At 43.3% G+C, this 27,765-nt stretch overlaps 1 protein-coding gene and 1 long non-coding RNA gene across 3 annotated transcripts in view; one reads left to right on the top strand and one right to left on the bottom strand.

Annotated features, from left to right (window-relative positions):
* SDC2 (syndecan 2) overlaps positions 1-27,765 on the top strand; it is a 179,635-nt gene that overhangs the window by 129,101 nt on the left and 22,769 nt on the right. For both annotated transcript variants that reach the window (XM_068237699.1, XM_068237700.1), the window contains exon 2: positions 19,981-20,092. In XM_068237699.1, the coding sequence (XP_068093800.1) occupies positions 19,981-20,092 (112 nt within the window). The remainder of the gene's footprint in view (positions 1-19,980; positions 20,093-27,765) is intronic.
* Positions 17,804-27,765, bottom strand: part of LOC137519063 (uncharacterized) — a 108,476-nt gene continuing 98,514 nt past the window's right edge. Inside the window, exon 3 of the long non-coding RNA XR_011020952.1 lies at positions 17,804-18,287. This is a non-coding gene — a long non-coding RNA (uncharacterized lncRNA). The remainder of the gene's footprint in view (positions 18,288-27,765) is intronic.

Here is a 27,765-nt window from a genome sequence, read left to right as displayed (position 1 = left end):
CTCAGAACTTCCTCTCTGCTCTAAAAGGTTAGGCACAGTATGAAAACAATCGGGAAAATTATTTGTTACAATGCACAGAAATCCTCCAAAAAAGCCCTGAAAATTTACTGGATGAACTTTCAGGGAGCAAAGGAAGGGTTAAAGCATTTGTCTTTTCCTGTACATCCAGCACCGCCAGCTCCAAGCTAAATAAACAAGCACAGCTCAGTGCAGCTGAATTTTACAGCATTTCTATGTGGAATTAACACTTTTCAGTCTGTTTTTTGTAAGAGCTTAGGTCTACTTTAAGGGGGCATACGCAGGATTGATTTTCTGGCACATTCGCTATGATGTAATCTGGCAGCCATCTGTGGACCCCCACAAGCCTGGTCGCTTTAGGGCAGTTTATTATGCTAAAGTAGGATTGGACATGGCAATACACTTTTCACCAAGCAGTCGGTAGGAGGAGCTTTGGGGAAAGCTATAGTCTCGTGACTGTGTACGCCATCATTTGAAATTATAGGGTGCTATTTTGTACTTTACTTCCTCTTAGTCTTTAGTGTTTATATTACTGGAAAGTTATAGTGGAATTCCATTTACTTATTAAAATCTGTAATTTTTCTTGAGGCTGTTCAGTTTAGTAAGGTATATTAAAGCGGTATTGTCACCATAAAAATCAAATTTCAACAGCAACTGGTCTAAGTGTATCAAGTGATAAAGATGCTCACTTGCAAAACTTTTTCTGCTGTTACGGCTTGTAGTTATCACATACTTTAGGAGCACTGGCCCAAGTGCCAAACCGTGCCAAAGAGTTGAATGCTGGGAGTTTTTTATCTATAATATATTCCTCCTCTTCCATTTATTTCCCTATCTAGCTGCTTATCAGAAACACCCTCTGATTACTTGTGTTTACAAGCAAGGCTGAGGTAACTCAGTGATTGAATGTGTAAATAAAAAAAAAGACAGTGAAGATCCTAGTATACACCTCAGTGGGAGTGTCTGAAGACTGGGAGGAGGGCAGCTAATGAATACACAATGAGCAAGAGAAGGGAGGGGGGAAAATAAGAGTCAGGGAGGATATGATGTCAGCATTAGCTTGGCAAGATGGCCACTGCCTAGAATAGGATTTTCTGCTTTTCCTTTATAAAATTCAAAGGAATCAGTACGTGGATAGCACAATGCATCTGTTATGTAAGTAGAAGTAGTATTTATCTACTTGTATATGTGTTTTTTATTTCTAGGTTAGCATGGGTGTCACTTGTTCTTTAACTGATAGTTTTTGTATATCTCTAGACTGATTTCTAGCTGATTATATCATTCAAGCTTCTTTGCTGAGGTATTTTGAATTCTGATTCTTTTTCTTTGTTATTCTGTTATATAATATGTTGTAATATGTGCATAGTAAAGGGGTTCTGAATCAAATCTTTGCTAGGCTAGATGTGGTACAGAGGTGGGTAGGTACATGTATATATGGTGGAGCTGCTTGGTTATTCAACCCTTTTGGAAGGCCATATGTCCTCTTAAAGGATACCTGTAGTGTAAAAGTGCCCCTGGAGAGGATACTTATATTGGAAGGAGGAAGTCTCTGGATCCTAAAGATTCTTCCCCTATCCTCCTCACCAGAGGTGTATCTCGTACTGGGACCCCCGAAGATCTGCTTGTGCAGTAGAGCAGACCTGATCAGGTTCTGCAATTGCCACTGGAGGCCATCGTAAAGCCGCTATTGCGCCTGCGCTCAGCGGTGGCTGGGTTTGTTTTTTGTTTACCTGTGTATGGAGGTCCCAGCGGTTGGAGTCTGCAAGTCCAGAGGCTTCCCCCTTCTGAAGAGAGTACCCCCAGGGTAGGATTTTTCCTCACAGGTTTACTTTAATGAATCTCTCTATTTGCAGAAGCTCCTATTCAACCCAGAAATAGCCTTATGATCTCTCCTGCTGCAGATACTTAACGAAATGAATGATGCTTGTAGGATGCATAATCTATACTTTGCGGCGCTAGATAGAACCGAAGCATATGTCTTCACATGGGCAGTCTGGGTTGATTTTAGGGACTTGCAAGTGGCCAAGGATATGGTTGGACACTCTTAGGAACTTTTGTTGAGGTTCCACTTGGAAATTGGCTTAGGTTACATAATGTGGTCTGGACTAGTATAGGTTCTAACTGAGAGGGATAACATGGGGAGTGGACTAGTGATGGGAGTTCGAGATGGCTTTCCTGCTCTATTTCTTTTCTTTCTCTCTCTCTCTCTCTCTCTCTCTCTCTCTCTCTCTCTCTCTCTCTCTCTCTCTCTCTCTCTCTCTCTCTCTCTCTCTCTCTCTCTCTCCAGGTACTTGCTCATGGTATCCCATATACCATTAATTGTAGGGTCATATAAACAGCTGATGGCCCTTGAATCATGTTATCTATTTTGTATATACGGTAGGCATGAACGATTTTAGGAAAAAATTGAATTGATCGATTTCTGCCCGAAATCACGATTTTGATTTAGTTTACTATTTCGTTCAAATCAAGCTTTGTTCCCCCTCTGTGCCTCTCTGTCCTCCTCTCCCTCATTGGTGCACCCTCTGGGTCTCTATCTGTCCCCTCTGTCCCCCAAGCTGCAGCTGTGCTGGACATACCTTCCAGCAGGAGTCCAGCAATGCCCATGTATCCACTTGGCCTCCTGCAGGCTCTAATGCACAGCATACTGCCTGTATGTCATGTGACACACAGGAGCCAGGAAGTATGCCGTGCACAAGAGCTGGCAGACGGCGGTAGAGGATGGAAAGCGTTTGACTCCTGTCAGAAATTATGTCCATCACTGTCGATGTTGCAGACCGCACGTGCTGAGACTTGGGGGACGTTTGAAGCCGCTGCTTCAAACTTCCCCCATGTGGAAATAACCTCATCGCAGAAATTGCCACTTTAAAGATTCCGAAATTGTGAGCTTCGTAATCACGATTTCGATTTAAATTCGGTTTATCGTTCAGGCCTAATATACGGTAATCGCTAGTGATCTATTACTGCATGGACAATGCTGAAGTACCTGCTCTATGACTTGTACGTTCTCAAGTTTAATAACTTTAATAATGTTCTCATCTAATAAAGTTTTAATACTAAATAGTATAGAAGTTCTGTCCAGGTGGATGAGAACTTGCATGAATGGAAGCAAAATAGATGTGCACAACGTTTTAGAAATGATCTGCACTCTTAAAGTTGTAAAGCATTTCACTTTTCACAGAACGAATTAACAAAATTGAGCATAATACAAAAACCTCTTCCACATCCTGTTTTAACAAGTCCTGCTAAACGGTTTAAACTTGTTTCAACTAGCATTGCTTTAGCGATCAACAGGGCTACTTTGAGTCCTAGTTCTGACAGTGTTATTTTTTCCCCCTATATGCATCTATTCGATCATTAGATATAACCACTTAATGTCATGGGCTGAATGGTTCAAAGGCACGCGTGTGCACATGCGCTTCAGCAGCGAGCATGCACTTTAACAAAACTGTTGTACTTTTATAAATGCCCTATTTGCACTTAAGGTGACCATTATTTATACAATCTTTATTGCACAATGTTACCACTTCTATGTATATGAGGGGGACACACAACTGAATTTGAATGTACAGCACACATTTTTTTAACCACCTAAGGACTACAGGCTTACACCCTGCCCCCCCCCCCCTGTGACCAGGATTTTTTTTTACAAATGGGTGCTCTGCAGCTTTAATGGCTTGCTGCAGAGCCACACAACTGAACACACAAATGAACCCCCCCTTTCTGCCCACCAACAGAGATTTCTGTTAGTGGGCTCTGATCTCTGCTGCTATGTTTATTTATTTTTTATTTGATTTTTTTTTTAAAATTTGCTATTTTATATTTCTTTTAGATTGCAGCGCTGTACAATGTAAATAGACGGCGGTTTCACCCTCTAGCCGTCTAATAGCGGCGATTGCCGCTGTTAGGCTGATGATGGAGCGATTCCCTGTAAGACCCTGCCCCAGGAATTGGCGCCTATTGGCATTAAGCGGTTGGGAAGGAGTTAACCTTGTTGGAGGAGAGCACTATTAAAAATGTATATTAAACTTAACTTTTAATATATCTTCCTTTAAAAACAAACTAAAATGGCTCTTGTGACTAACCTAGCAGGATGAGGGTTCACATATAATGACCAATAACCCCACAGCCTTTGTCTTTAGAGCTGGGGAGTAGGGACACTCAAAAGCTGCTTATTAACTTTTCACACTATCCCACAAAAACCCAACATGTTTAGCCGCCTCCCAAAAGGGGGCTTCGTCAGGGGAAGAAAGTGCTCAGTGCTAAGGTGCAAGTGATGTGCAAAAACATGTGCACTGCATTTAAGTCCTATAATAACTGGCCTATCGGCTCGTAATAACAGTCGATAATACCTGCAGTATACATTCAAACGAAGTTAGCTCAGCTCTGCTAAATAGTTTTGGTAAGATTGTTTCCAAATGTCCATTTTGCATAAATTAGTGAAACGACTTGTATATTAAAACATCGTTTTTGCAAAAAGCTCATCATTCATACCTAGCAACATTTTTTTTATTTGAAATTCATGTAAAGCAAAATTAAACAGAAATGCCTGAATTTCACTTTAGCATTAACTTAATTTAGCAAATTGGAAAATCCCTATTCCCAAGGATTCTGCTTAATAGATCCCATACCTGTACTACCCACAGACATATAGACAGTGTAATCTGTTTAACATCTGTTCATGATACATCTGGGACAAGAGACAGGCTGTGTACACATTCCTATCTGTGTATCCAGCATTGCAAGCTCATAAACGCTGACTTTCTTTTGCCCAATATTTGCTGGCCAGCCTTGTGTCCTCTGTCCATGGTTAGGCCTGTACAGCTTAGCCTTGTGTCCTCTGTCCATGGTTACTCCTGTACAGCTCAGCCTTGTGTCCTCTGTCCATGCTTACTCCTGTACAGCTCAGCCTTGTGTCCTCTGTCAATGGTTACTCCTCTACAGCTCAGCCTTGTGTTCTCTGTCCATGGTTACTCCTGTACAGCTCAGCCTTGTGTCCTCTGTCCATGCTTACTCCTCTACAGCTCAGCCTTGTGTCCTCTGTCCATGCTTACTCCTCTACAGCTCAGCCTTGTGTCCTCTGTCCATGGTTACGCCTGTACAGCTCAGCCTTGTGTCTTCTGTCCATGCTTACTCCTGTACAGCTCAGCCTTGTGTCCTCTGTCTATGGTTACTCCTCTACAGCTCAGCCTTGTGTCCTTTGTCCATGGTTACGCCTGTAAAGCTCAGCCTTGTGTCCTCTGTCAATGGTTACTCCTCTACAGCTCAGCCTTGTGTTCTCTGTCCATGGTTACTCCTGTACAGCCCAGCCTTGTGTCCTCTGTCAATGGTTACTCCTGTACAGCTCAGCCTTGTGTCCTCTGCCCATGGTTACTCCTGTACAGCTCAGCGTTGTGTCCTCTGGCCATGGTTACTCCTGTACAGCTCAGCCTTGTGTCCTCTGTACAGCTCAGCCTTGTGTCCTCTGCGCATGGTTACTCCTGTACAGCTCAGCCTTGTGTCCTCTGTCCATGGTTACTCCTGTACAGCTCAGCCTTGTGTCCTCTGTCCATGGTTACTCCTGTACAGCTCAGCCTTGTGTCCTCTGTCAATGGTTACTCCTCTACAGCTCAGCCTTGTGTTCTATGTCCATGGTTACTCTTGTACAGCTCAGCCTTGTGTCCTCTGCCCATGGTTACTCCTGTACAGCTAAGCCTTGTGTCCTCTGTCAATGGTTACTCCTCTACAGCTCAGCCTTGTGTTCTCTGTACATGGCTACTCCTGTACAGCTCAGCCTTGTGCCCTCTGTCCATGGTTACTCCTGTACAGCTCAGCCTTGTGCCCTCTGTCCATGGTTACTCCTGTACAGCTCAGCCTTGTGTCCTCTGTCCACGGTTACTCCTGTACAGCTCAGCCTTGTGTCCTCTGTCCATGGTAAAAGCCTCAGCGCTGCGTTGTGAAATGCCTGCACTGCCGTAATTGAGTAATTTGGACGTTAATCATTGTGCTCTAGCAATCCTGTAGGCAATAAATCAGAGGATTGCTGCGAGATCACAGGATTACGTAAAGTTGTAAATCACAATAAGACAGAGAAATGAAATTTAAAAAAAAAATTAAAAGTGAAACTTGTAAGGTCAATTGCAAAGCATTTGTCAGAGAGAATGGCCGTAAACCATGGCTTGCTTTTAGTATATCCAGGCTTAGAGTCTGTACAGACACTTGATGGCCGTAACAATTGTTCCTGAACAATTAAACTGGTAATAAGCTGCTGCACAATTATTTAGCGGATTGCTTTGTCCCTTATTGCTGCAGGGAGCCTCTCCTTCCCCTGCAATAGTGAATGGACCACCATCACAAAAAAATGTTAAATACATACGTACCGTATGCATATTAATAAAATGTACATTTTTATTCAAGAGTAAAATGCACCGTACATTTCCTTTTTTTTTCTTTTTGTCAGTGTTGCTGTCGCTTAAAGCGGACCCAAACCAAACATTTTTTTAATTCAAAATATTTAGTTGCACCACTCTGACACATACAGAGATAAACACTCCTTCAAGCCTATGAGCATTTCAGTGCAGGCCTTTCACCCTTTTCATAACTAGGGTTATACAGGTGGCAGCCATTACTTCTGAGCTTAGTAGGAGGTTTTAGATCACGGGTGTGTTTTTCATCAGCTACCCTCCCTCACAGGGGCGTCGTCTATGTGAAATCTCACACAAGCTGAGATCACCTCCCCTATGACATCATCAGTAGCAGCCTGTGTTTTGTTTTTGTTTTTTATCTCCTCCACCAGCCTGCCGGATTCTGTCACAGCAAAATGAAAGGAAGGGAGGGGTTCCTCCAATAAATGTAAAATATTTTATATTTGTCATCGTGCAGCTGAAAAAAGGCTGCTATTATTGTAATTTAGAAAATAGATTTTATTTCTGAAATCTTGAATTTTTAATTTGGGTCCACTTAAAAATAGATTGTACAAATCTGATTAATCTGAGAGATTTTGGACCCGTCCATCTCTTCATGGGGGATTCAGGGTTTAATTTATTTTCAAAAGCACTTACTGAATGGCTGTTGCTCAGTCCAACTGCCGAAATAGTGTGCACGCGAGTAGGGAGGCTGGCTGGCATCTTTGTGTAGGGACTTTCCAGGGAGTGATTTTTGTAAAGAATAAAGGAGATACTAAGAATGCGCCTTGTGGAGATTGACTAGTTGAAAACCTGTCAGATTATTACTCCTTACTGTAAGTGGCAGCAACAGAAAAAAGAAAAGTAATTAATAATGTGTGAGCGAAATGTGCTTCTTATACACATGTATTTTAAATTTTGACAATTTTTAGGGATAGTGGTCCTTTAAATAGGCTTTGAAGCGAGTCTTAAAGCATGTCATTACTGTAAAGCACTATAGATAGTGCTAAACCGCCGCATCCCCGTGGCAAAACGAGGGGTTTATACCCCCAAATCCCCTCTGCAAACTCGGGGGAGTGCTTCCTGATGAGGCAGAGCTTAGCGCTGTAGCTCTGCCTCTTAGCGCATCAATCCCCTCCCCGCGCCTCTCAATCTGCCTTCACAGAGAGGAGCGGGGGAGATCCGCACGGCGATTGACGCGCATGGAGGCAGAGCTGCAGCTCAAAGCTCTGCCATTCAGGGCAGCACAATCCATCACCAAGAAAGTCGTGGATTTTGCAGAGGAGATTTGGGGGGTATAAACCCCTCCTTTTGCAGCGGGGATGCGGCGGTTTAGCACCATCTATAGTGCTTTACAGTAATAACATGATTTAAGATTCACTTCAGTGTCTCCCTAAGTACATTAAATATTATGAATAAGGAACCCAAGCAAAGGAGGTGGCAGTTTTACAGGCCTAATGGGAGTCTACAAAAAATATAACGTTTAATTATACAAATTTTAAAAGTCAATTTTTAAGTACATGCCATGCCGGTAAGTTTACCATATATGCATTGTGAAAGTTATAACTTTGGGTGAAAATGGTTTATTATCGTGAAATCCACCTACCTTCTCCTAAGGAACCTAGCAAAATCAAAGCAAACGTAAACTGTTGACTAATGCTAGGTACACACTATACAACTTTCTGGCAGATTTACCTGCCAGATCGATTATTCCCAATGTTTGTCATTTGTCCGATCAATTTTCTGATCGATTTCCATTCACTGCAATGGAAATCGATCTAAATTCAGATCGGACATGTAGGAAATAATCGATCTGGCAGGTAAATCTGCCAGAAAATTGTAGGATGTTGTACCTAGCATTAAACAATTGAATCAATAGTTCTAGTTCTACATAGGGCTTTCCTAGAATCCCACTGTCATAGGGAGCAGTACTCCAATCACAGCACCCTCTACAGTACGAAGCATTGTGATTGGCCAAATAGTGTAGTACTACCACCTATCTGAAACTTAAAAGTTTGAGAGGGTGCAGTCTACCCAATCACATTAGTGGAATTTCCCTATGAGGTTTCCTGCTGGATCCCCTAAACTAGACTAGCACCAGGGGGTTTACACATATACAACTGGTTTACTTGTAGAGCTTATTTCCTTACTGAACATCTTGAAAACCAAAAATGAAGGCTTGCTGCGATGGAAGATACAACCCGTCATGCTTTCCAAGCACTGAGGTGGGGCTTGCAATCTTGAGATGTGAACGCAATGCTATCTCTGGTGATGCCAGGCCTATTGGTAGCCAGAGACTTTAGCCTGCATACATTGGCAAACATCTGCAGACAAGTACCATTCTCTGCCTACTGGCCTAGATTCAGATGACAAACTTCAGTAGGACGTGTCTCCATAGCGGGGAATAGGATCTCTCCATGTATTGCTGGATGGGCTTCCATGGTACGCAGTGCCCAGTTGTAAAGAATCCATTCTGGTAGCTTGTATTTCCAGCTGAGGCATTGGTGAATCACAGGCTGTGATAGTCATCTCTTAAAAAGGAGCATCAATGTAAAACTGTTTGTGTGTCTCAATGCATCTGATTGGTCAACTTGCATGCTGCATAATTTAGATAAAATTATCATAAAACTCAGAATAATTAGCATTTCATTGACCATGCCTTCTTTCTAGTCAATGCAGCATATGACCGTGGGTAAATATCAGTATTTTCTAGATTCTAGTCCTATGTTTTATTACGCAACTTCATTAAGTAAGGAAAACCTGAGGAAAGGGGGCTGTGCATTCACTTTAAGTCTAGTTAAATATTAATTATTTCCTCTAATTACATTGTTCAAGGGAAAGCTAAACGTTTATGGGAAAACAAATTTCCTCTCAAATAAATATATATATATATATATATATATTCTATATGCAGATAGTCCCCTGTTAACGAACGAGATAGGGACTTGTAGGTTCGTTCTTAACCTGAATCTGTTCTTAAGTCGGAACACTGTGCCATATCTGTCCCCTGTACCTCCTCTGTGCCCCCCTGTGCCTCCAGTGTCCCCCTCTGTCTCACCTCTGCCCTCTGTACCTGCTTATACAAGTTTAAAAGCCATTTTTACTTTGAATTTTTCAAAATCGATTTTCTCAAAAACTACAAGTCCAACTTGAAAACATTTTTTGGCTTGTTCCCATGGAAACACAGGATCCATGCCGTTTGTATCAGCGGGTCGTTTGTACGTCGGGGACTACATGTATTGCAATGAACATTAGAGAATAGTCTTAAAGCGAACCTTAAGTCACCTAAAAAAAATGAGATGAACTCACCTGGGGCTTCCCTCAGCCCCCTGGCCGCAATAGCAGCATAGGGGGCGATATACAGGCTGGGAACGCGAACAATCACTCGCGTTCCCATGCCTGTCGGCCGGTGACGGCGAAACCGGAAGTCGTCGCCGGCGGGTCCTGGGACATCGGAGCGGAGCTGCGAGGGCACCGATCGTCTGCTGGGGGCTGAGGGAAGCCCCAGGTGAGTTCATCTCATTTTTTTAGGTGACTTAAGGTTCGCTTTAAGGTAGCCATACACTGGTCGATTTGCCATTAGATCGACCAACTGACAGATCCCTATCTGATTGAATCTGATCAGAGAGGGATTGTATGGCTGCCTTTACTGCAAACAGATTGTGAATCGATTTCAGCCTGAAACCGATCATAATCTGTTGAGCTGCTCCTGCCTCCTGTCTCTCCACCCCCCCCCCCCCACCCCCCGTACCGCGCTGCACCGCATCCCAGCGTACACTGTGTCACTCCATGACCAGGAAGTTCAAATAGAGCGCCCTCTATTTGAACTTCCTGGTCACTGGAGTGACACAGGAAGTTAATGTACGCTGGGATGGAGCAGAAACAGAGCGGTGCAGCGTGGAGAAGATGCCCGGGAGCCAGCGTCAGGTAATGTATACCTGTATCGGATCGGACGCCGCTGGCGACGTGCTCCCTACCAGCGGGCGATCGACTGTAATTTCTCGCACAGCGCGATCGACGGGAGGAAATCGGATCGGCGGGTGCGTTTAGCGCGAACAATTGGCAGCAGATTCGATCCCAGTGATTGAATCTGCTGTCGAACAGCGGCAAATCGGGCCAGTGTATGGCCAGCTTTACGTTGCTTGTTGTAGAGGTAGATATGCTGTACAGCTGCTGTGGGAAGTAGCTAAGCTGATTGAGCACCTGATCTGAAAGTGATAACAGGGTGTGACAACTGATGAACTGCTGAGATTGCTTAGAGGAGAGCTTTGGGTGTGCTGTTCACCAGATTTAGATTGCCATACCTGGTTGCAGACTGAAATGTATACAATCATTCTTGTCAATATTGCTCCGTTTGCGCTGGTGTTTCAGTTGGACACAGATATTTACGAAGCAGGTCATTTTGGTGCGCACTCTTTGTCGCGCTGCATCTGACCTGGGGGCCGCCATACCCCAGAATGTTGTGATGGCTGTAGTGGTGCTGGAGGGGGAAACGCTCAAATTCGGGTGCCAATAATAGCCAGACCCTGAATTAAGCCACCAGGGGGGAGGCTAGGTTATCAGCAGGGGAATATATTTGTTATATTCCCCTACTTTGCTATGAGTCAGGGAGAAATGTCTCTCGGCTTCTCCACGTTCCCATAACAATGCTACCGGGATAATACTTACTCAGTATTTAGCCCACCTTTTAAAGTGGACCTGAACTTTTGCACAGGACAGAAGGAAAGCATTGAGAAATGCACCCTGCATGTATTTAGAGAGATTAGCCTGTCGAATTTCCCCTCATCTGTGACAAATCACGCGTGTAATTTGATCTCTCAGCTGTCAGCTGGCTGCCTTGGCTCAGCAGCTTATTTGTAAACACAGCATGTTAATCCTATGTCTACTTCCATGAAAGCAGGAAGTAGACACCTTGCAGATTTATTGTAGGATTTGTATCAGTTGTAACCAGTGTTCTCCCCAGGATCTTTCAGCCGGCTGTCCACCCGGCTAATTTTGGTGAGCACCCGGCTGTCATCTGCTTGTCTCATCCTCCTCCTGTGCTGTAAGCAGAGGTAGGATGGCCTTACATTCCCCCCATCATGCCCTGTCCGGCTACTTTTTCTCTACTTTGTTTTATTGCAAAAAAAGATTCCAAGTATTACAGACATAATATGAGCATTACACAGAATCTGATCTAAATACAGTAATTGAAACTACATATTTTTATACAAATATAGAAGTTGTATGTCCTACAAAAAGAATTCGGTATGTCTGTCGTATATAGTAACATTAACTTACACAAGCTATCATTACTGGAGTGTGTGATAATACTAAAAACTGGTAGCAGTAGCCTTGGGAGGTCAGGAAGTACTATGTCCTGGAGTTAGATTTGAGTCCACAGAAATAGGGGTCCAAGATTCCCACTCAATACAGTATTTCAGGGCAGAGTGGTGTAGAATATGAAATAGGTAGTCCATAAGGCGTATTTCTTCTATTCTATTGGCTACCATGATGAGAGGAACTGCAGCTTGCTTCCATTGGCGGGCAATAGCCCATAGAATTGAGCATATAAATACATGGTAGATTCTTCTAAGTTTCTTTGGGACATTTTGATTTGGGGCAAATAATAGAGCGTGTTTAGCTTCAATGACAATTTGGGTAGAAGAGATATTGGAGATTATTTCCTGCAGTTTGTCCCAGAGGTGGCGAACTTTGATACAGCCCCAAAAGATATGGGAAAAAGATCCCTCCTCCGCACAGCCTCTAAAACAGAGTGCCGAAACAGAAGGGAATATTTTGTGCAGTTTTAGAGGGGTTCTATACCATCTGGTAAATATTTTCATTGCGGTGTCTCTGATCATGGGTGTTCTAGTGAGTGTGTGTAGATTTTGGGCTAGGGTGCACCAATCAGATAGGGGTAGATCAAACTGCAGTTCCTTCTCCCATTCAATCATAGGCTTTGTCTTGTTTTCCTGTGCAAGATTTATCAGGCGAGAGTATAGTCTAGAAATAGTCCCTGTGACTGGTTCTGTGAGTAAGTATAGGTTTTCAAAAAAGGTACAGTTGAATTGTGCATTAGGAACAGATGAGGTCGAGTAAAAATTTCTAATTTGTAGATATCTATAGTATTCGGAGTAAGGGCCTTTTTCCACTAGCCTGCGATTTGCGATTTGCTTCTGATCGCAAATCGCAAGGTACATTAAACTAATGGAAACTGCAGCAGCAATTTCCATTAGTGCGATCCGATTGCGATGCGATTTTGGTCAAAGCGCAATCGTCGTCCTGCCGCGTTTTGTATGCGATTGAGCTGGACTATGAGTATAGTAGCTCAATCGCAATCGCATGGTGGAAATTGAAACGCGATTGCAATCGCAATCGCGAACGCAATCGCGATCGCATTCCATAGTGGAAAAGAGCCCTTAGGAATATTCCTGTTCATCTGTAGCAGTGAAAACGGGATAAACTTATCTGACATCCAGAATTTATTAGAGGTGGTGTATCCATGAGTTATCCACCATGAGAATGGAGAACTATCAGGGTATGCTGGAGGGAAAGCGGGATGTCCTATGAATGAAAGTCTAGGGGGTTTTAAAGAGCCCAGCTTCATAACGTTTCTGTATTTATACCACAACTGTAGAGTATCATACACCAATAGATTACCTTCTTTCACCCCCCTAGCCTGATTCAAAGTGATATAAGGAGTGATCATTATATTATATGGTAAGACGGATTCTCTTTCAAATTGAACCCACAATAAGGGGCATGTTGGGTTAAAGCAGGGGAGCATCTGAGAGAAGCGTGCAGACAGCAGGTAATACCAGAGATTAGGGACTCCCAAACCTCCTCTGTGTGTGGATCTATAAAGGTATATATTCTTGAATCTGGCTGGTTTTCCGCACCAGATGAATTAGTTTATAATTTTTTGAAGCTTCATTATCCAGGTTTTAGTTGGATTAAGTGGAAGAGCTCTCATGATGTATAAAATGCGAGGAAGGATTACCATCTTAATAGCAGTGATTCTACCAAGCCAGGATATTTTGTATTTATCCCATTCTTTAAGGGTATTTTCCGTTGATTTGAGCAATGGTAAGTAGTTTGCTTTGACTAAAGAGTCATAGGAAGGTGTAATTTGTATGCCCAAATAGGACATTTGTGAAGGGACCCATTTAAAATCAAAGTTGGCTTTGTATAATTTTATTACCTGAGGGGGCAGATTAATGGTTTGGGCTTGGGATTTGGCCATATTTACTTTCAGGCCTGAAAAAAGGCTGAACTGGTCCAATAGTGGTATTAAGGTGGGCATTGAGGTTATGGGCTGAGAGAGGAATAATAACGCATCGTCTGCGTAAAGACTTACTTTGTATTCTTTATCATTTTTGATGTATCCTTTAATGTTAGGATTTTGCTGAATGGCTAAGGAAAGGGGCTCTATTGCAATGGAAAATAATAAGGGGGATAGGGGGCATCCCTGTCTTGTCCCTCTACTTATAACCAATGGCTTTGATAAGATTCCAGGGAGTTTCATTCTAGCTGAGGGAGTGTGGTATAATGCCTTTATTCCATCTATGAAAGCTCCATGTACACCCATTTTTCCTAAGACTTTATAGAGATATGGCCAAAGAACTGAGTCAAAGGCTTTATGGAGATCAAGACCTAACATTAAAAGTCTTTGGTTGTGGCGTTTAGCGTCTTGGAGGATGTTGCATGCCAGTCTGGTATTATCTGTTGTCTGCCTACCCGGTATAAATCCTGTTTGGGCCGGGGATATGAGTGTTGTAATGACACCTGATAGACGATTGGCCAAGATTTTAGAGAATATTTTGTCCGGCTACTTTTTCATGCCACCCGACTGAATAAAAACATTTAGTATTTACAGCCAGTGTTCTCCCCAGAATTTTTTTTCAAACGTTAGGATGCTGTTGCTTATCTTTTAGAGCAAAGCTGATGTTCAGGTCCATAAAGTACTGTAACATGTTTAGGGCTACTGTGTAGTATTTAAGGACTATCCAATAGTGTGTTGCACACAGATTTGTGCAGTTGTTGAAGTTGGCCTCCACAGTGTATGCACCCATTTCTATTTATTACCATCCAGTAAGAAATGCAGAGACACTGAGCAGTTATTTTCTCCATTAACATATCTCCTATTAGGCTGCACTCTGCATTTGAGTAAAGCGGCTTAGCAATCGCCATGCAGCTGTAAAATATCAGTTCGGGGAAATTGAAATGAAGCGTGAGATTATGAAGCGGAGCGCAGTATATTACCTTCTCTGCGGCGCACTTGGGGAGAGCCCACATTGCTCACATTAAGCCCCGCTCATTTGCTAGGATTTGATTTGAATGTGTGTGATGACTGCAGAGGCTTGCATAACTCCGCTTTGATTATAGAAAAAAAAGATGATTTGATGTATATCATTGATACACAAACCATTTTGTAACTTAATATTACTATAATTAAAGCCCCAGTCCTACGTCTCTGTATTTGCAGAGCTTGTTTTTTTTTTCTCTTTAGAATCTCTGTGATTAGATAAAGTCAAGTAATTCACTTTTAAATGACCTCATCCTGGGGCCTGGCAAAGTTTTGTGCTTGTTTGTCCAAAACTATTTATGGATTATTCACTTATTACCTGGCTTTCTGGGTTTGCAGACAGTCTTGTTGTGCCCTTCTCAGATGCTGCTTGGTTATCCTGAACAGCGAGCTGCCAGATCTTCACCTCCTGTGCAGGGCTGTGGAGTCGGTACAAAAATCATCTGACTCCTCAGTTTAAGGAACCACCGACTCCAACTCCGACTCCAGGTATCCAAAATGGCTCCGACTCCTTATAGTCGAATACTTACCAGGGCCGTGGATTTGGTACAAAAATCATCCGACTCAGACTCCGATGCCTTAGTTTATGAAACCTCCAACTTCAGGGACCCAAAATTGCCCCGACTCACTCTCCGACTTCAATTCCAACTCCAGAGCCCTCCTCCTGTGGGTGATGATGGCACAAGGAGTCAAGGAGGAACACCAACTAGATAAGACACGGAACATTTATATTGCGCTTTTTCTCGTGGCAGACTCAAAGTGCTTCAGGGCTGCAGCCACTTGGGTGGCCTCCCACAGGCAAGCAGGATCATTAGGAGGCCTTGCCCAAAGGCTCCTTACTGTTTTCGTACTGGCTTGAGCCTGCGATTTTAACACTCGTTAAAGGCTTAAAGTGAACCTCCAGACTAAAAATCGACTCAGCAGCACTGAAAAGGCTTGGTGTTTCTTTAACAGTTTCACAGCATCAGAACTTTGTTTCTCTTATAAAGCCTCATTTTTAGCTGCACAGAAGAAAACTGCCCGGGCAGTTTTCCCTTTATGCTGTGCAAAGCATGATGGGATTTCTGATGTTGTTCTCGTTCTGCTGTTTTGGTGCAATTTTTTTTTTTTTTTACATTTTGAATTTGACATTTGAAGCCTAGCGTGTGCAGCTGGGAGGGGTTATCAGGACACAGGACAGTTGGAACTGTGTCTTATGCTTCTTGTCACCTCCTTTCAACCAAAAAGATGGCAGCCTCCATGACAAAGATGGCTGCCCCCATGACAAAGATGGCTGCCCCCATGACAAAGATGGCTGCCCCCATGACAAAGATGGCAGCCCCCATGAATCACAAACATTTGCCTGTTCTTTTAAAACAGTGTGGGTAAGAGATTATATTACCTATCTATTCTAATTAACATAACTAATGTAACTTAATAACAGTATGTTTGTTTAGGCTGAAGTTCCCCTTTAAATCCCACATCAAAGGTAAAACCTTACCAGTACGCTACCCAGCTGACTAGTCTTTCACTATGAACATAGAGCTGATCACCTGACCCTGCCTACCTCCTCTTTATATTTGTTTCTAAAGGCTGGCAAACACTCGGCTTTGATTGGCCAACGTTACCCCTCCATGTAGTATGCTGGCCAACAGATATTGTGAAGGTAAGCTTTCATACTACTAGTGGTAAAATGTGTCAACGAGTCAGACCTCAAACCAACAAACGTTAATTCCAGTGATGCGTTTAATTACGGACTACATGGTTTATTGCAAGCTTTCTAAACATTAAGTTCCTTCTTCAGGCATTCTACAAAACTGGATCAGTTAGTCATTAAAGGTCTCACCGGAATCAACGTTTGTTGGTTTGATGACTGCATGGCTTGGTTTGCACATTGGTTTGTTTCCCACTGCGAAACTGCAATGCAGTCATGATGGCTCATGCAACCTAAATATGGAATAGGACTTTAGTCTTGCTGTGCCTAGGGCTGGTCACATGATCGCAGCTCAACTCTGAAGAATCAAAGCTTTGGGTCCCTCTGAGTTGCACTGCTCTCACTAAACCTCCCAATCAGGAAGCAGAAGAAGGGTGTGGCCAGCATACCGCTCAACCCCCATGTCCTGTAGGGTTTTACGGAGCGGGGAGGAGATTAGTCTAGGAAGTTCCCTGAGTCTACCAGGAAGAGCTGCACTTTCATTGGTATACTACTACAAGAAGCTATGTGACCTTCCTCTGCATCTAGAGGGATTTTTAAAAGGGAAACATTGTGTAGGATTAACACAAAATGTTGCTGTATGTAGGCTTGAGGTAAGGACTTACTCTTATGTTGCTTAACCTCTCTTCCTAAAAAAAATTAGCTCGAAACAGTAAAGACGAGTCAGGCTCCTCCAGTAATTACAATTGCTCACCTGAGGTGTCGCTGGCGTGCGGGATCCCTCACCGGCAATTCTCCTCTTCCCTGCGAGCATATTCTTGTCTTCTTCTCGGCGATCCCCTCTTCCACCTCCTTTGCTGCTTCCTATTCCTCAGCGATCACATTCCCCGGCCTGTCCCTCTGATGACACTGCTTGTGCGCCCCCTGGTGTCCGGCCCATACAGCGCCATCATCAGACAGCCAATTCAATTTTTTTGTATTGGATTCAATACAAATATCTGTATTGGAGCCAATAAAGAAAATTCTAGTTAAAAAAAACTACCGGCAGCTATACTGCCATAACAGCAAATAAAGTAAAAAAAAAGTTTTTTTAAAAAAAATATTTTACACATGCTTGCTGACAGCTTGCAAGACCATAGCTTGCAAGCGGTCCGCAAAAATGCTTACAACATAAACGCTTAAAAAAATTGTACCGCCTATGGCCGGGAAGGTTAATAAAGATCTTTGCTCATCACCACTTGTTGGAGCCACTGAGAAACCTTCTTTCTGATTGGTCTTTTTTCCGGGTCACTGCAGTGGTGTGAACCTGTCTTATTGCATTATATGGGAACTCCACAGGTATTAGCAGGTTTCACGAGCCTGTGTTTGGGTTGTAGTTATGCTTTAATTGATACCTCTGGGCACAGTACAGCTTTTGTTTATAGCTTGCCGTTGCAGTCAGACCAGAGATTAAGATGCTGCCTAATTGACTAACAACAAAATGTATCTTGTTTTCATAAGTATTTATTTTTCCTCTAAATCTGCATAGGTGCTGAGGCTTGTCAACATTAATTATGTTCTGCCGTTTCCCACAGCGTGACGTTTATAGATTCATTTCTTTGATTGTGCCTATAGCGATGCAGTTGCCGTTTGCAGAAGTACACAGAGAGATGAATAAAGTATTGTTCGACTTCAGCAAGTTCCCAAACCTAGCCGTGTAGAAGATAAGTGGTTCTGACTTGTTTCCCTGGGGCTGAGCCGGCAACGCCTTCATTTATCCATCTCACTTCAGTTTTAGGTGTATTTGTCTTAAGCGACCCATTTTCAAGACTTGCTTTGCACTGGATGCCTTGCAGAGAATTGTCGTTTGGAAGGAAGTCTTAGGTGTTTGTTATTGTTTTACGCCAGATGTATTTTATTATGTCTTGGTTTGTACGTTGGTTGGTTTCCCACGGTGAAACTGCAATGTTGTCATGATGGTTCATTCAACCTAAATAGGATATATTAAGAAGAGCAAGCAACATAACAAAGCAAAAAGGGACGGTTACTATTTAATTTTTCCACTTTTTGAAAAAAACATGCAAAGTGTTGATTACAGGTAGTCTTCGCTAAACGAACAAGATGGGGGACTGTAGGTTCATGGTGGTCATACACTCGTTAGATTAGCAGCAGATAGATCATCAGTAGATTTTCTGATCTATCTGATGTGTTTAGGAACATTTTTTACTAGGAACAGATTTCCAATATATTTCAGTATGAAATCTATTGAAAATCGATCTGATGGCATTTTGTTGCCATCAGATTTCCATTGGGTCCAATGCAAAATAAGCCATCTCAAGAGATGAGCCTAAATTTTCCAACATGTCAGATCGTGTGAAATCGATTGAAATCTGCCGCAAATCGATCGGTCAATCGATTTAAGTTCGATCGATTTTGACCGATCGATCGGCCTAAAATCGGCTGAGTGTATGGGTCCCTTTAACAGAGTCTGTCCAGAAGTCGAAACACTGTGCCATCGCTGACCCCTGTGCCTCCTCTATGTACCCCTGCGTCTGTTTCACCTTTTTTTCCCCATGTCTCCATTCCCGACAGATTTTGGCGTTCCACCGTCGTCAGGGGTAATGTGGTTTCTGAATAAATTTTTACTAGACCTACTGACCATTGGCTACCATTTAGTCCTGGTGGTGTTCGTCACCCTATATGTGCCTGTTTTGTTGTTGAGCGGCTGGATGATTACAGGGATATCCACCATTCGGATGCTATCCGGCACCTTGTGTTGAGGATTCTTACTGAAATGGGGCTTGGCATTTAATTACCGTATATCCAAATATCGTATATATTTGCAGGAACGGATCTTTTGCAGGAACAGATCTTTTGCAGATACTGATCTTTTGTGTCTGTACAGCATCTGTGTGTGCAGCATCTTGCAAAGATTTATCTGATGGGGAGTTCAGCTAAATAGGATAGACTGTGTAGAGTATAGGTGCGTACACACGCACTACGGCCGCCAACGACGGGCCCATCAGACCCTCCCGCTGGGCGGACTTTCAGGCGACAGTAGCTTTCGGCGGACTGATGAGGCAGTTTCTGAGCGATCCGCTCAGCGGATCATTCAGAAACAGCCTTATCAGTCCGTCGACAGCGCGTACACACGCGCTACTGTCGCCTGAAAGTCCGCCCAGCAGGAGGGTCTGACGGGCCCGTCGTTGGTGGCCGTAGTGCGTGAGTACGCACCTTATGGCTCTCATACTACATGGAAGGGGTAAAATTGGTCTAAGATCTTTCATTTATCTTTCAAGTGTGTACACACCATAAGCCTCCCCTTTCACTTTACAGTCAAAATGTGGCTGTCAAAAAGCTGGCTTATCTGTGATGATACGGTACTACAATGTGTAAAGATGAAGGGAAGGGGCTTCCTTTTTCTCTGCAGTAGCATTTTCGCTTCTGTAATTTATCTGACTCGCATGCATAGAAACTAATAGAGAAAGAATTTAATGAATATTGAAATTTGGGCAGCTGATAATTCTGGAAAGAAAAAAATGTAAATGGTATCATTTACAAAGGATGCTCCTTGCTGCGTCGGTGGAAATTTGCATGTTAGAATGTTTTGCTCAGCCATTTTCCTTTGAACCTATACCTGTGTGAAATATTGACTAACATTCCCCCCCGTTCCTGTTTTACAGCGGTTGGCTACTACGTCAGACAAAGACTTATATATCGATAACACTTCAATTGAAGAGGGTTCAGGAGTATACCCAATTGATGATGATGACTACTCATCTGGGTCTGGTTCAGGTAAAGTTCACCACTATTTTACATTATCCTTTTAGCAGCTTGTGTACATTTCAGATAGACGTATCTGTCACTGACAAACCAAACCAGGAGACAAATGCACTTTCCTGTGAAGGGAGACCTCGCCGGAGCTTGTTTGTAATCTCTGTAATGGGTTTCCCCCTGAAAGTAAAAATAGCAGGACTGGACCTCTGAACTTAGGCATTTTAAAAGCATTTGTTCTGAGCTGATCATTTTCTATGTTTGTTTTTTTTTCAGCCCATTGCTGAAGAGATTCAGTGACAGGCTGCCATTGTTGGCTTAGATTTCAAGCTACTAACTGCCTGGCTGTATTTGTGATGCACTGAGCTTCATCTACTTATGTTCTCCTGTAGGGATGGCCCTGCCTAGGAGAATCACAGGGAAGCATGTGATCAGTTTGATCAGCTGATAAATATGATAAATATTTTGATTACATGGTCCAAGCAACAGCTATTTAACGGGTGTCCTAATTTCTTCTTTGGCACCCAATAGCCGATATTTTGCATTGCAGCCTATGGTGCACCCTTTTAGCCCATTAGCAATATTTGCCCTTCCCATTCACCCTACTATTATTATTATTTAGTATTTATATAGCACTGACCACTTCCACAGCCCTTTTACAGAGTATATAGTCTTGTCATAACTGTCCCTCAAAGGGGTTTACAATCTAATCTCCTATCCATGTAGTCATGTCCATTGTGATAGACTCTAATGCTGGGGATACACTGAACGTTTCTGTACCATGTATCGACCAGCTGAACCGGCCAGCTGATAATATTCAGCTGGTCCAATCACGCTGCTCGACCCGCGCCCGCTCGATCCCTGCCGGCGGACAATGGCGGGGAATCGAGTAGCTGATAAGGAGCGATCCGCGCTGACGCCGCCAGAGTCGATCCGGCGGCTAATCGGCCGATATTTGCAGCATAAGGCAAATTTAGGTGAAAACTGATAAACGTATCTGTATGTTTTTGGGATGTAGGGGCTATGCTGTGTTGTTATGCGGGGGGGGGGGGGGGGGGTATTTGCATCACTGGTGGTGAGTTTGCTCGCGCGGCGGGGGCTACCTTACACACGACTGATTATTGGCTGAGGTGGTCATTATCAGCCCACTCAGCCAACTTAAAGTGAACACAAGGTGAGCGTGATATGGAGGCTGCCATATTTATTTCCTTTTAAACAATACCAGTTGCCTGGCAGTCCTGCTGGTCTATTTAGCTGCAATAGTGTCTGAATCACACCTGAAACTAGCATGCAGCTAACCTTGTCAGGTCTAACAATATTGTCAGAAACACTTGATCTGCTGCATCATTGTTCAGGGTCTTTAGCTAAAAGTATTTAGGCAACTGGTATTGCTTAAAAGGAAATAAATATGGCAGCCTCCTTATCACTCTCACCTCGGGTTCACTTTAAAGAGAACCTGAACTGAAAATAAAAAGTCAAAATAACCATACACAGGTCATAGTTGCCTCCCGTGTAGTCTACTTCTCAATCTTTCTCCTCTCCTGCATCTAATTTGTCCATTGTGATCAATACAATTATCTGTCCTCCTCCATTTTAAAGAGACTCTGTAACATGAAAAACATCCCCTGGGGGGTACTCACCTCGGGTGGGGGAAGCCTCCGGATCCTAATGAGGCTTCCCACGCCATCCTCTGTCCCACGGGGGTCTCGCTGCAGCCCTCCGAACAGCCGGCGACTGTGCCGACTGTCAGTTCAATATTTACCTTTGCTGGCTCCAGCGGGGGCGCTGTGGCTGCTTTCCTCTCCGAACTACACGGAAATACCCGATCTCAGTCGGGTCCGCTCTACTGCGCAGGCGCCGGAAACTTGCGCCTGCGCAGTAGAGCAGACCCGACGGCGATCGGGTATTTCCGTGTAGTTCGGAGCCGACAGCCGTCAGAGCGCCTGCGCAGGAGCCAGGAAGGTAAATATTACGTCACGGCTGCACGGAGGGCTGCAGCGAGACCCCCGTGGGACAGAGGACGGCGTGGGAAGCCTCATTAGGCTCCGGAGGCTTCCCCCACCCGAGGTGAGTACCCCCCAGGGGATTTTTTGAGGTTACAGATCCTCTTTAAAAATGGCCATTACCCCTTAACAGCTTCCTGGTCAGCACACTGTTAAACTGTAATATCACCCACTTGAGCCATAGGGAAACATGGACATTACCTTGCACATTCAGTTATAACTGACAGCTGCTGATGTATAACTGACAACAACTGGTATATTTCAGTTCTAACAAAATATTGTCAGAACTGGAAGGGGGTCAGACCAAAAAATAAGCAAGAACTGGCCCTACAAAAACCGCAGCACAAAATATATTGCAATAGCAAAATCCTTTATGAAATCCATATAAATTAATAAAACCATAAAAACAATGGCACAAGAAATGATTGCAGCCCCAATACAATGGTAATGTCACAGAGTCAGCATAAGACCATATGAACCAATATTAAAGAGAACCCGAGGTGGGTTTGAAGAATGTTATCTGCATACAGAGGCTGGATCTGCCTATACAGCTCAGCCTCTGTTGCTATTCCAAACCCCCCTAAGGTCCCCCTGCACTCTGCAATCCCCCATAAATCACAGCCGTGCTGTGAGGCTGTGTTTACATCTGTAGTGTCAGTCTCGGCTGCTCCCCTGCCTCCTGCATAGCTCTGGTCCCTGCCCCCATCCCTTCCCTCCAATCAGCAGGGAGGGAAGGGATGCAGGCGGGGACCGGAGTTCTGCAGGAGGCGGGGAGAGCAGCAGACTGACACTATAGAGATAAACACAGCCAGCTCTGACAAGCTGTTTGTCAGCAGCGTGGCTGTGATTTATGAGGGATTGCAGAGTGCAGGGGGACCTTAGGGGGGTTTGGGATAGCAACAGAGGCTGGGCTGTATAGGCAGATCCAGCCTCTGTATGCAGATAACATTCTTCAAACCCACCTCGGGTTCTCTTTAATAAATAAATGCTCAACTCAACAACACTGGTAAGGCATGGTGATGAGAGTGAAGGGATTGCCTGACATTTAATGAAGGTAGACACCAAGTGCTGAATGGTGATGTGTGGAAGGAAAAAGACGCGTGCCAGATAAAGAAGACCCCAAAAGTTGCCCGGAAGAATCCGCTCTGTGTGGCGAATCGCGACGGTTTGGCACGCTGCTGCCCGCTCACTCCCACCGCTGGTAAGCCTCCTTGTTCTTCTCTGCTCTCCACCTTCTTCACACTTTTTTTTCCCTTGCATCAGGGATCGTGCTGCCTCACCACTCATCTGCTCCGTGCAGTCACACTAGTGTTCCCAATCTTCCTGGGGTCTTCTTTATCTGGCACACGTCTTTTTCCTTCCACACATCACCATTCAGCACTTGGTGTCTACCTTAATTACATGTCAGGCAATCCTTTCACTCTCACCACCATGCCTTACCAGTGTTGTTGAGTTGAGCATTTATTTATTAACCACTTTACCCCCAGTGGTACGGATTTCTCCGTCACTTTTTCCACCCTATTACCACCAAGGGACAGAGAAATCCGTAGCTGACGCCACTCCCGCCGCTGTCCGCGCTCCCGCTCGCTCGTCCACGCGCCCCCGTGCTCGTGCACGCCTCCTCCCGCTTGCCCGGAGATCAATGAACGGAAAAAACCTTTCCCGTTCGTTCATCCAAGCCCCCCGCAATGATCAGCTGCTTCTACGAGAAGCAGCACGATCATTGTGAAAAAAAAAGTTGCCCAGCCTCCCTGAACTTCCTGCAAGCGTACTTCCTGTACGCTTGCAGGTCGCATAAACAAAAACTCACTGTGGCCATCTTGTGACCAAATAGTAAAACTACACCCTAAAGCATTTTTCATATACAAATACATTAGTTATACATTAAAAATTAACTCATTACCTCCCACACTCCCCAATTTATTTATTTTTTTTGTAATAAAAAAAAATACAATTAAAAAAAATACATAAATAGTTAACTTAGGGACTGAACTTTTTAAATATTTATGTCAAGAGGGTATAACACGGTTACTTTATAAACTATGGGCTTGTAATTAGGGATAGACGCAACACTGAAAAAAATGCACCTTTATTTCCAAATAAAATATTGGCACCAAACATTGTGATAGGGACATAATTTAAACGGTTTTCTAACCGGGACAAATGGGCAAATACATTTCATGGGTTTTAATTACAGTAGCATACATTATTTAAAAACTATATAAAGGCTGAAAACTGAAAAATAATACATTTTTTCCCACATTTTTTCCTATTTTCCCATTAAAACACATATAGAATAAAATAATTCTTGGCATAATGTCCCACCTAAAGAAAGCCTAATTGGTGGTGAAAAAAAACAAGATATAGTTCATTTCATTGTGATAAGTAATGATAAAGTTATAGACGAATGAATGGAAGGAGTGCTGAAAGGTGAAAATTGCTCTGGTGCTTAAGGGGTAAAACCCCTCAGTGGTGAAGTGGTTAATATTGGTTCATATGGTCTTATGCTGACTCTGTGACATTACCATTGTATTTGGGGCTGCAATCATTTCTTGTGCCATTGTTTTTATGGTTTTATTAATTTATATGGATTTAATAAAGGCTTTTTCTATTGCGATATATAAGTTAACTCTTCAATCCTTAAAATAACTCCAGAATTCTAAAGTTAAAGACAGGCTGTTAAAGGGATACTGTAGGGGGGTCGGGGGAAAATGAGTTGAACTTACCCTGGGCTTTTAACGGTTCCCCGCAGACATCCTGTGCCCGCACAGCCACTCACCGATGCTCCGGCCTCCGGTTCACTTCTGGAATTTCAGTCTGAAAACCACTGCGCCTGCGTTGCCATGTCCTCAATCCCGCTGATGTCACCAAGAGCATACCGCGCAGACACAGACCATACTGGGCCCAGCGCAGTATGCTCCTGGTGACATCAGTGGGATCGAGCACACGGCAACGCAGGCGCAGTGGTTTTCAGACTAAAATTCCAGAAGTGAACCAGAGGCGGGGCCGGAGCATCGGTGAGTGGCTGCGCGGGCACAGAAGCCCCGGGTAAGTTCAACTCCTTTTCCCCCGACCCCCTACAGTATCCCTTTAACTGCATGTGAACATAACTACAGAGGAGGTAACTTAAAGAGGAACTCCAGTGAAAATAATGTAATAAAAAGGTGCTTAATTTTTACAATAATTATGTATAAATGATTTAGTCAGTGTTTGCCCATTTTAAAATATTTTAAATCCCTGATTTACATTCAGACATTTATTACACGGTGGCATTTTTACTGTTGGCAGGTGATGTAGCTGCTGCATGCTTTTTTGGCAGTTAGAAACAGCTGTAAACAGCTATTTCCCACAATGCAGCAAGGTTCACAGACAGGAAACTGCCAGGAGTACCACGGTCCTCAGCGTTTATTGTGGGAGGGGTTTCACCACAATATCAGCCACACAGAACCCTCTGATGGTCTGTTTGTGAAAAGGAATACATTTCTCATGTAAAAGGGGGTATCGGCTACTGATTGGGATGAAGTTCAATTCTTGGTTGGAGTTTCTCTTTAAGGACTGAAGTGATAAGGTAACTCTCTCACTGTGAAAACGTATCTCTACACCTTAATAAGGCAAGATCGATGTGTGGAGGTACGTTTTCTCTTGCCTTATTATCTCTAGCATTATCTTAGTGAATTGAGGCCATTGTGCCCTATGGAGCTGCTGGGATGACTTCAGTTGCTACACAGTCTGCTGGAGGAGAGGCTGTGGACAGTTATCCGGTCTTCTGATAATGGCCTTTGTTAAACCATACCAGTATTTTCAGTCTTTGTGGTTAGCTTTTACAGTAAATTAGATCAGTTAGTAAATATTACAAAATAGATCGACAACACAAAAGCTATTCACAGACTGTGGTGAAACACTTGAGAAATTAGAACAGTTAATAGAAGACCACGACCCATCCATCACCACACAGAGCTCCCATTGTTCTGTGTAACTCTTTCTGTCTGCTAAATAGAAGTGCATTATGTAGAAGCTCTCTGGGATATTAAATAACTTCTAGAAATTATGTTCCACTAAAGTTCCCCATAGCTAAGGGGAGGGAAGAAGTGAGAGACCAGCAGTTGCCTGTGGAATCCCCTATCTTGGGGAACAGGGGGAACTAGACTTTCAAAGTATTAACGAGGAACTGTAGCGAAAATGACATAATAAATTGCTTATTGTTTACAATAATAAAGTATTCAGCCAGTGTTTGCCTATTGCAAAATCTATCCTCACTCCGATTTACATTGTGAAATTTATCACTGGTGGTGACATCTTTAGTTCTGCCAGGTGATCTGTGCAGAATGTTCGTTACTGAGAGTTCTATGCACAGAGGGAGATATTGCTTGCTTGGCAGTTGGAAAAAGATGCCATTTCCCACAATGCAACGAGGTTCACACACAGCAAACTGTCAGGCTATGACTTCACACTGTGGGAGGGGTTTTACTGCAATATCCGCCATACAGACACCCCCTCCTCCTGATGATCCATTTAAGAAATGCTGATTTTTTTTTTTTTCTCATGTGGGAAAGGAGTATGAGCTACTGATCGGGATAATGGTCAATCTTGGGTTAAGGTTCCTGTTTAAATACATCTACAATAAAGCACCAGCATATTCTGTTATGCTGTATATTAAGTTAAAGGGGATGCAAATGCTAAAGTAAAAAGTATGGTGCATCAGGAGCTGTAGGATTCCGACTTCGTTCTTCTCTTCCTCCCAGATAATTGGGGGGGGGGGGAGGTTATGGGGTCCCTGTGCATTTCCAGTAGCCACTTGGCTTGCCTTCAGGCTAATGACCCAAAAACGATTTTGAATTCGGTAGGCACTGTTCAAAATTTGGGGTGTTTGTTCCAAGAGAAGCCAACCGAGGATCTAGCATATGGCCCACAAAGTTATTTAGTGATCCAGCAACCCAAATCACTTGTATAAGAAATACTGTTTTTTCATTTTTTTTTTTCCTTCTTATTCCAGTTAAAAAAATAATTTAAAAAAATTAGCAAAAAGTACCACCCAAAGAAGGCCCAATTTGTGGTGAAAAAAAACCCCAATGTGTAGATCATTTTGGTGTGATAAATAGTGTTAAAGGGGAACTGAAGTAAGAGGTATACGGAGGCTGCCATATTTATTTCCTTTTAAGCAATACCAGTTGCCTGGCAGCCCTGCTGATCCTCTGCCTCTAATACTATTAGCCATAGCCCCTGAACAAGCATGCAGCAGTTCAGGTGTTTCAGACTTTAAAGACAGATCTGACAAGACTAGCTGCATGCTTGTTTCTGGTGTTATTCAGATACTACTGCAGAGAAATAGACCAACAGGGCTGCCAGGCAACTGGTATTGATTAAAAGGAAATAAATATGGCAGCCTCCATATACCTCTTACTTCAGTTCCCCTTTAAAGTTATTGCCAAATGAATGGGAAGAGCACTGAAATGTGTAAACTGCTCTAGTCTATAAACCCCTCAGTAGTGAAGTGGTTTATAAAGCTTGACCGTTATATATTGATCATTTGATTTTTTTTTTTAAAGGGACTCCGAGCAGTGCAGAAACTATGGAAAGATGCATATCATCTTAAAGCTCTCTTTCTCCTCTTTCCGATGATATATAAACCGCTGCCCTACGCCTTTTAGTTTTCGCTATTTTCACGATTGAAATTGCCGCGGCCGCAATTTC

The sequence above is a fragment of the Hyperolius riggenbachi genome, chromosome 5 (genome assembly GCF_040937935.1).
Source record: "Hyperolius riggenbachi isolate aHypRig1 chromosome 5, aHypRig1.pri, whole genome shotgun sequence".
Lineage (NCBI taxonomy): Eukaryota > Metazoa > Chordata > Amphibia > Anura > Hyperoliidae > Hyperolius > Hyperolius riggenbachi.
The sequence above is the reverse complement of the archived record's forward strand: the minus strand, read 5'-3'. Positions and strand labels throughout refer to the sequence as shown.